Genomic DNA, 10,311 nt, shown 5'->3' with positions numbered 1-10,311 from the left:
TCAACTCGTGGGCGGAGATTTCGTGGTCAAATTGTTTTCACGTCCCCGCGGCCCCCCTCGACACAACCACAGATGGTGGGTCCGATAAGAAAAGTATCACGATCCTTTTGTCTACGTGCCCCCAAAGGTCGTGACACTGACATTCCCTGTGGCACACATGATATCCTACCGCAATTCTCATCTAGACCGCAACCTGTTATTGAATTAACTAACTCAACCTTCTGCTGCACACACGCTTTTCTGTGCTAATTTTTCACGTTTTGCCCTGAGAGACAGACTCTGTCAATCATTTCAACAGTGACATATTGCTTCACAATTGCTCAGAGTTGCCGTTTTTGTTGTTTAAGTACATCGGTTGTGTGGCATGTGACGGGTGATGTCTTAGACATCCACGTGTATAAATGTCTGGCTGTGTGAGTGCATGTGTTGTCTGCACGTTATTTTAAATGGCATCTCTCTATTCCTGGTGTCATGACTTGAGCTGAAGTAGGGTGGGGGTCTTGAATGGGTGTTGGGGGCAGTCGGTGCGGGTACATCAGGGTCGTTTGTGCTTTCTTTAGTAAAGGACATGAGACACACTCCCACTACAGAATGAGCAAAAACGTGCAAACAATAATCAGAAGCCTTTCGCATTATGGCCTTTTGAACCTACCCACTTCAAGCTATACGCGAGTGTGTTTTTGAAAATGACTACTCAAAGATGAAAGATTCCACCTGTCACCACCCCCTATAGCACTGCACACTAGCACAAAGCAATGCATGGCATGCACACATGTACAAAGACTGACAGGAAACTAGTCCCCCCTCCCCATCCCACCCCTATACTCCATTGCCTCTACCCAATCCAGGCACCCTCATTCTGTCAGGGGCCATCAGAGACCACATGGGTATGCATCATGCTGTTCTGTCCCAAACTGCCTGTAGCGGATGCATAAAAAACATTTCAGAGCGACATAATGACAACGTTTAGATACACTGAATTAAAGTTCAAACCCCAAATAAAAAGCTGTTAGCCCATCGTATCTCAAACCTGTAGTATGACCCTGCTGTGAAACACAATTTTTTTTTTTTAGAAAAAAAATAGTGGTTTTGTGGCCGAAATGTGGCCCAACGCTTGGGGGGTAATGTTTGGGTACCAACTGTCTTCAAAAGATCTTTTGTGGTCTGCAGAAGAAAGTCGGACAGACAGCGTTGTAAAATGATAGATTTTGTCATAGATCCAGATAATATTATACATCTTGTGAGCTATTGCACGAAGATAAACATTATGGCACAACCTAAAGTGCACCCTTTTCAGGACACCCACCAATGCACTTAAACATGTGCATCCTACGCGCTCTTTAACAGGAGAGCTGTCTTTGTCTATCTGATTGAGATGGATGTGCACACTGTTGATGATTGCTGCTTGTAGAGCACTACAGACTAATATTCTCTTGAAACTGAGAACTTATGTTTACCTGTTACTAAGCAACCCACATGTCAGAACATAGAGGATCAAACCAATTGAGTCCTCTTGTGTAACAAAATAAAGTTACTGTTTAGTGTAATTTGCAAAACATAAGCCAAATTTGGTCATGTGAAAACTGAGGTCTTCACTCTTTATTATAGTATTATTAAACATGTACTTAACATTTTGTATGCATGTTGCTTAGTTGTGCTCAGAGTGTAAACTGAAGCTTAAAGTGACGGTCATTATTTACTTACCCTTAAGTTGTACTAAATCTGTATACATTTCTTTGTTCTGATAAAAACAGAAAAACGATATCTGGAAGAATGCTTTTCACCATACTATCATGAAAGGCAAAATTACAATGGTAGACTCGTCAAAAGTGCCCGAGAGCTTTTTACTCTTCTACATTCTTCCAAATATCTTCTTTTGTGTTCAAGTTTTTTCATTTCGTGCCATACATTTCATGTTTGATAACCAAATAACACGAGAGGCATGAATAGCAAACGTCATGCAAAATGCCATTCAGTAACCTCATTTGTCTACTACTGTCTGTTTTTATGGCAACAACTACACTATACTATAATATATATATATATATATATATTGATATATAAGCTTCTCACATGTCAACAAATCTGACATACTTGGCTGTCACATTCTGGCAGCCCAGTATTTAGGTGAGTAATGGCAGTTTGAGACAAACTGGGACTGAATGAGTCAGGTCTCATATCAGCTGCATGTAGACTGGAGCCTGCGGACACATCATAATTGACTGTACTGAGACCTGAGAGGCCCATAGGGAATAGACCGCAGGATTACCATCCACATGACAATAGACTTTAGCATACCTTATGATAACTACTATCTACAGCCTGGTAATAGTCTGTAACACGATGAATATATTTTCAATTTAGATATTACCGCATCCTCCGATTATCAATAAGAATAAAGTCTTTGCCCAATTTTTTTATTTGATATGATCTTTTTTGTACTCAGTAGAGGAAGCAGATGAATTGTTGCAGATAAATAACATTGAACCTGTAATTCAAAGCACTGAAAATCCTCTTAAGAGACTTGAAAAAGCGTCATCGCAATATGTGCTTTTATATTGACTTCAACATACTTCATCGTCAACTCTATGTGAACCAACATCTCAGGTGTATTGAGAGCTTGGCTTTAGTTCACTAACCTCATATAGTGCAGACGCTCCCAGAGGAAATATTTTTCTCGCAAAGCTTGATGATTCATAACTCAGATTTAATAGAGGTTGCAGCTGAGTCTCAGATGTTCCTCCTAAAAAATAATAAAGACATAGATAAGTCAACTGTTGACAAAAAGCAAACAATAAGATTAATGTGAAAAGCAAATTGATTAGAGTTTGGAAGAACTGATTGATCAGTTTCACACATTACAAAAGAGAGAATCAGAAGATTTTTATATTTTGATCTTATTTTATTTATTTTTTAACCTTTTTTTTGAAAACTTAAAAGTTATAGCCAAGACTATTTGTGCATTTTTCTGACATTTCTAATAAGAAGGCTGAAAAGCTCATAAGCTTAATATTTATTACTGTATTTCTTTGTTGTGGAATAAATATCCTAAAAAAATCGAAGCTATAGTAAGTCAACACCTTCAGCTGTATGATGTGGTTTTATATCGCTCTCGCGGTTCTTTGATGTCCTACGCCGTGACGTTGCTGTCGTGCGGCTTGACGTTGGGGGTATGCGTCGTGGCGCTGCCCAATAGGAACACGGTAGCTTTTCCGTACACAGCATTCAAACATGGCGAAACGAAAGAGGGACAATGGCGCTGATACAAACAGGTGGGACAGAGTAGTTGAGGAAAAGTTCGTGGAGTTATGGCAACAATACTCCTGCCTTTATGATATTTCATCGAGGGACTACCACGACAAAGAAATAAAAGATGAATCCTGGCGAACGATAGCGGAGGCGGTTCAGCAACCCGGTGAGTACTGTCAGGGTCATAGTTTATGGGGGAATTATGCCTTTACGTACTATCGGAAATGTGATAATTCCCACTTCTGAAGTCAGGATTACGACCTTGTTATATTCATGTAGAGTGTTGTTGGAAAAATGGAGGACGCAATCTTTATACTTGCGTGTATCTTGGGATAATGTTAAGTTAAATGGTACGTTAATAATAAAAAAAGCATAGCATCTACAACAGAAACCATACCCTACTTTTGTTCATTCGCCATGTTTAAAGTTTATGAACCGCCATCTCGGCGATTGTGGGTATCAAAATTGTTTCCCAACTTCCCAGTGGTAAACACGACATCAGGCGCCGTTCGTTTGCAATTTTTAAACTAGGAAACTCATATTTCCGAGAATTCCCACTTCTGATGTCATGCTTCCGAGCTGGTTGTGTTCAGGTGCTTTGTTCTCCGAAAGAAATGAGGACGCCAGATTCATGCTAGCGTGTGTCTTGGAAAATGTTATGTAATAGTTTTCAACCATTGTATAGTTTTACTAGTCAGCTTGCTGAGTATTCTGGAATATTGGTGAAAAACATGCTATTTTCGCATTGTATAAAACATAAAGTATGCTTCAAATGGTTATTCATGCATTTAAACATGTACAAATTTAACAAGACAATGGCAGAAAAACTAATAAATCATCTTTCACAGCAGAAATCACAGCTCGGGAACTCAGGAATCAAAATTATTTCAGAGGTCATTCATGTGCAGTATTTTCCCCCTGAAACAAATTTTTACGATAATACCAAGAGCATGTGAAGGCAGCATAAGTAAATTAACAGCAAACATCTCGGTGAGTAGTGATAGACAGAAAACATAACAATTCATGCTTGAGTACTGGAATTAGTATTTAAAATAGCGACTAATTTTTCCTTTTCGCTATAGAGAATATCTGGACCGACACAGCAATGTAAAACAATTTTAATGTGCTAAATTTGACGTCTTATTTCTTACCTGCAGTCGTCAAGGTCCAAACAAAAGCTTCTTCCCTCCGAACACAATATGGGAAAGTGCTCCGTATAAAACAGAATGGTTGCAGTGACAAAGAACTAACTTCCAGACAGAAGTGGCTTTTAAGAAAATTGAAGTTTTTACAACCCTTTGTTATCCACCGGGTGTCTCAAATAACAGTGAGTGTAAGTTAATTTCATTTTAAAATAAATTGTGAGCATTCCATAAGGATTTTCGTTTTTAATTATGCCTTTAATGTTTTTCTAGTTGGATGAGTTTGAGAATGACATCACAGATGAGGATGAAGAAGACCAGGAGATAGAGGAAGACGTGTCCGAGTCATCCACTTCCCACCCCACATCTAGACCATCGACTCCAATACCCACACCTGAAGCCTCCTCATCCAACTATCGTCAGGTCACAGTCGATTATCATGAAAGACTAAATAACAGGAAGGCCAAAAAGAAGCCGAGAGAAAAATCAGTGGATCAAATCGAAATGGAGAAAGTAAAGATTTTGAAAAGTATGTCTGAAACATTGCTAGATGCCAGTCAGGATGTTGATCAAACATTTGCCAAACAGGTAGTTTCAGAGATGAAGCTAATCAAAGACCCCTTGACCAAGATGAGACTGCGTCGCAACATCCTTATGATGTTATATGACGCACATGAAAATGAAATGAGCTCTGCATCAAATCCAAACCCCACAATAAATTGTGTAAAAAGTGAACCTGAATAAGAAAAGCAAAGCTGAGCATTCTCATTTCACAATGTTACCACATCCCCCCATGGATGTGACAGATCAAGCGTGGCAGAAAGCGTCTCTGTACCTCCAGTGTTCAGACTAAAAGGTCTGCCTGGACGGCGATAGGAGAAAAGTAGGGCACAGCAACCACGGCAAGTCCACCAATTCACTGCAACTATCAATTATTTCTGTCAGAGTGTTTTCTTTTTCTTGCTTCGCCTTGTGCTTGCATTTCTATTTTTAATCCATTCGTCATAGATATTAAGTTCAGTTAAATGGACTTTCCAGACTTTTATGAGTGGTTATTGTGTCATGTTGCCAGATGTAATGACAATGTGTGTATCTACTTTGATACACACTTTAGTCTGCATTTACAGCTGAGCTTTCCATGATATAAACTATTATTTTCTTACAATGAGTTTTGGATAACTCATGTTTTTAGTTAAGAAGATTGTTTTACATATATTACTGTATACTACAGCTAGTACAAAATAGATTTGTAAGTAAATATTTTACTAAGTCTAGTGTGGCTCATCTTCACTGACCTGTGCAAAGCCGAGAGCTGAATGCCTTGGAACCATCTACTGGGACCATTGGAGCCATTGAGTAGTGGCAAGTCTTTCCATCTTTTTTCCAACGTCCAGTGAAAACCTTCCAAGAATCTGTTCATGGGATGTCCTGCTTCCTATTTATCCCAATGGTTCTGACATGTTTAACAGCTCATAGGGTTGTGGTGTATGGGGTTGAAGATGCCACACATATTGAAGATATAATAAAAACATATATTACCCTTTCATGCCTGGATACCAGTAATTCCTTGGCAACCATATTGTCAATTGCTGTATCTGGAAAAGGTCTGCACAGTTGGGTACAGCTCTCAGGAGGGAGCGGTATCTTACTCTTCATTACTGTTACCTCTGCCAACCAATTCAGCTTTGCATTCCAGAGCTCTTCTGGGATACACTTCTCGTCTGCCCCTTCAGTCAATCGAGTGCGAAGAAAATACAGTCTGTCATATATCACTGCTTCATCCCTGGCCGGCATTTGAGAACAGCCAAATCTGATATATGGAAATGCATGTAAAAACATACGGTATGTTTATGTATGCATTGGACAGTCACACATAAATCTAAGATATTTATTAAAATTAATACAAAAAATATGTTTCTGTACACAGCCGATTTTTGTCACAGATACTTTGAGTTAAAAAAATATTCTGGATTTTTTTTATGATCTTGGCGTCGCTAGCGCCATGCTCTAACCACTGAGCAAACCACCTGACTAAACCGAGCCAGACAAGCATTTGGACATGTTTTTTCTCCTGTTCAGACATAGCTCCAGCATCGTTGTACTGGATTTCAGTTCAGCCCCTCTTTGGCAGCTTGTAACTGATACGAATCATTATAATAAAAACAGCCTCGGAGGGGAATGCCCAAGAAACATTTGTCACACACTGCGCCAAAATAAAATTGCACGATTTCTGTAATATGATTCATTATGGCAGCTCCTGTGAGTGTGGGTGTCTGTGCGAGCGAGCGAGAGACATAGAGAGACATTACAGGTTTCTTTAGCATGACCAGGTCAGGTATACTGAACATTTCACAGAGTGCCTCAACTTTGTGCCAACAAATAATGTTCAAGACGAGTGACTCCTCAGACCCTCGAAGACTTTTGCTTACAGAACTCATTTTAACAGCTTTATAAAGACGGCAGCTGTAATTCAGGTTCCGCTTATCTGACGCTCCCATTGAGGCTTTCTATATCTTATGAAGTTGTTTACCCTGAAGAGAGCACATTGTTAATTACTACAAACACCACCAAAGGGCCCTGCTTAATAATTGAGGTTGATTTCCTGCTCTCCTGGTGATTATGACAAAACACACCGAGCTTGAAATGGGTGCAAATTTGATGCATTGGTCGGTCTTCTGTCTAAGCGCTGATGTGTGACACAGAGTTGTGGGCATCAGGGGACAGCCAGAGGAACTAATGAGGACCATCAAAGAAGGCTTGAGTGACGTTTGTGTTTATGTTATGTTAATTGTATATTTCATGGGAAATCATCTAAACCCTAACCCTGTGAAGTGTTAATCATATTAAAGGGAGACTACTGGTTAGTAAATCTATTAATAAAAAAATACTTTTATTAAAAAAACCTAAATAAAAATTTCCCTTTGAAACTAGGAATGACAGATTGTACAGATCCACATTCTCTGCCTGTCTGCTGTGAACGTTTACGCTTGTGAACAGACGACAATGTGACTAATGACAATATAATTCACGGTGATTATAGATGATCAAGTCCACTTAAAACAGCCAAGATGGTTAACATCCACTCTCACAAAAAATTCCTCTATTAAAATATAATTTCCTATTAAGATGACAAAGAAAGGGGGACACCCTTTTTTTTCTGTACTATTCTATTAAATAATGTGACCTACTATAAGAAAGGGAAATGAGAAATGATAGAAAAATAGAGTTTTGAAACGAACCAAAAAAATAAATTAAAGAAATTTGGTATGACAAGGTGACAAGGAAACAGTAACAGAATGTGTATATTTAAAAATTGATAGTTGATAAATAAACTACACGTGTGTAGTAAGAAGGGACAGCATGTAGAAAACAAACTGTAAATAATATATTATTTTATATTCTTAATATATTTAAAATAACAATAGAATAAGTTAGATTTATTTCTACTGTTAGTTTTTCCTCATATTTGCTGTCACACCATAGGATACATAATATTTATCCAATTAAATGGGTATGGACGCTGCACTAATTTTAATATTCAGTGTATACGAATACCGTATATGAAAGAAGTAGACAAAGCATCAAAGCCTGAAAATATCTTTTAAAATAATTCATATTGCCCAAGATATACTATATGCCTACGTGTGTCTGGAAATACTTAATGTTTGTTCAGAACTGCAAAATACCAAATCAGTAAACTTGTGTTTATTCATCTGCAGTGTTAAAAAAAATGGAGAAAAAAGACATTAAAAAACAGGTGAAATTGAAAAGAGCTGAAATGGAAAAGCAGTATAGAGATTTTTTTTACAAAAGTATAAAGAGCTTTCTGTGGATGCATTCTGGAAGTGAAAAAAAAAGATCAAAGCATGCAAAGAGAAATTGACGTATACCCTAGAGTGGGTGTTTCTGGAAGACTGGCTAAAATGGGGTTAAACAATCTCTTTAAAATATGCTACATATAATTCTTCATTCATCAATACACTTTGCAACATTTGAAGTTTTACTCAATTGCAGATCAAAGTCAAAATGATTCCGGCAAAAAATCCATTTGAATATTTATAGCTTGCATTTAAGAGTAATACACAATGTGATGTCTTTGTCGCTATGACAACAGAGAGTTCACAGTGAGTCCTGATACAGAACTCTTAATGAAGGAAGCGTAAATTCCTTGAACACATATCAGCAACATGTGCCTCCAACCAAACACATTTAAAGCATGCAAATTATTCCAAAACATTGCATCGTTTCACACAGAACAGAATATAGCCGTTATCAATTATATCTTAAAATGAAACGTTCGGCATGTTAATGCAAATCAAAGCACTGAAGTACCTAAACATTGAATGACATTATCAAACAACATCAGGTTGGCCTTCATGTGATGTCATATGGTTGAAATATTAGCGCACCGAAAGCTGAAAATAAGGTAGGGGATGATGGATGCTTAAAAGCTTAAGTATGTGGCATATTTACTTTTGTCAGACATGTAGAGATGAAAAGATTTTGACAAGCAGGCATGTAAACACACACGCACACACAGACTGATTGAATGCTGAGATGAAGTTGCCAGTAGCCCTACTGACATTTTTGAGCAAAAACACGATTTCTCTTTGCTTTTGACATCTCCCAGAGGAAGAGGGTAAAGCGAAAAGGAAAGAAAAAAGAGCAACAGAAAGCGAGGAAGGGGGAGACGAGATGCTCCAGGACAAGCATTGAGTGTTATTAATGACTGGTAGCACAGCAAGCAGCATAGCTCTTCCTGGAGAATGTTATGAGTTATGCTTGATACTCTAGACACTGACAATTACTAAACCGGCTTTCAAAGTTACTCAGATAGAAATCTATCTCACAATACCGCACAGCTCAGCCGCAGGGACGCAGCAAATCTTCTTCACAGAAATAAAGAACAAGACCAATTAAATGGAAGCATGTTTAAAATTCTGTTCTCAATTAGAAGTTAAAGGCCATATTTCTCTTTCCTGCATCTGAATTTGTTCAGTAATTAAAAAGCAGTATTTCTTACTGTTTCCGTTTCATACTTTCTAACAAGTGACAGCGAAGAGGAAATTGCCATCAAGTAGTGAGAGCGCAATAATGAGGAGATTTAAAAGGTGAAGTCTGGCTGTTTTTTACACACATTCACACTTCGCAAGAGCCTAATGTATTATTAAATAGGAAGAGTGCAAAGACACCAGACATTTAGTCAAAGAAAATGGTTAAACCTGCAGAGATACAGCTGGATTTACACGATGCAAATCAAATAGACGAGCCCGGCACAGCTTGATGTGTGAGAGACACTGAAAGTCAACAGTAAGAATAAAGGAAAGCTTTAGATTGATTCGGTTGTAAACGTGACACTTCCAGCACACAGAGTTATGGAAAAGCTGTTAAAATCCATTTCTCACGCAGAACCCACTTCCACAGAACAGCAGGAGGGGCACATCCGGATTGTTCGTGCCGCACGCACACACGCATGCTGAGAGATGTTTAGTGTTTGGAGTTCAGTGAGAATCAGGGCAAGGATTGTAAACTCACACACATACACATACAGAAACAGAGACATCACTCAACATATCCAGTTTTGCACGTCTAGGTCACCAATTAAGCATGACCCACAAAAGCTGTTGGCCTGGCAACAGTGCTATGTAAGTCTGCCTAACCAACACAGGCTGAAATATATCACTCAACTGTAAGGGGATACTAGAATCTGGATGATATGAACAAGTCTTTAAGGTCCATTGTGTGATATTTAGCGACATTTAGTGGTTAAGTTGTGAATTGCATCCAATGGCTCACTCCACCCCTACTTTCTAAGCAATACGGTGGGTGCACAGGACTAAGATGTCGTAACGTTTTCGCTTCTTTGCTGTAGGAGATAAAGTGTTTACGAATCACACGCTCTGTGGAGCAGTTTGTCCCT

General features: G+C 38.5%; 1 protein-coding gene across 3 annotated transcripts; it reads left to right on the top strand.

Moving 5' to 3' along the window:
- Nucleotides 1–3,230: 3,230 nt before the first annotated feature.
- wu:fb74b10 (uncharacterized) lies at nucleotides 3,231–7,224 on the top strand. 3 transcript variants are annotated; one of them, XR_008908827.1, is made up of 4 exons: nucleotides 3,231–3,415; nucleotides 4,098–4,239; nucleotides 4,407–4,576; nucleotides 4,665–7,224. XR_008908827.1 is itself a non-coding variant. In XM_056766452.1 (3 exons), exons 1-3 carry the CDS (start codon nucleotides 3,232–3,234, stop codon nucleotides 5,133–5,135), a joined length of 825 nt encoding a protein of 274 aa, XP_056622430.1. In that variant the 5' UTR covers nucleotide 3,231; the 3' UTR covers nucleotides 5,136–7,224. The 3 variants fall into 3 exon arrangements, 2 of the variants coding, with proteins under 2 accessions (XP_056622430.1, XP_056622429.1); XM_056766452.1 differs by lacking the exon at nucleotides 4,098–4,239; XM_056766451.1 differs by lacking the exon at nucleotides 4,098–4,239 and having other exon boundaries at nucleotides 4,407–4,582.
- The last annotated feature ends 3,087 nt before the right edge of the window (nucleotides 7,225–10,311 follow it).

Source organism: Triplophysa dalaica, chromosome 14 (assembly GCF_015846415.1).
Source record: "Triplophysa dalaica isolate WHDGS20190420 chromosome 14, ASM1584641v1, whole genome shotgun sequence".
Taxonomy (NCBI): domain Eukaryota; kingdom Metazoa; phylum Chordata; class Actinopteri; order Cypriniformes; family Nemacheilidae; genus Triplophysa; species Triplophysa dalaica.
Note: the sequence above shows the minus strand (reverse complement) of the source record. Positions and strands in the feature narration are given on the sequence as shown.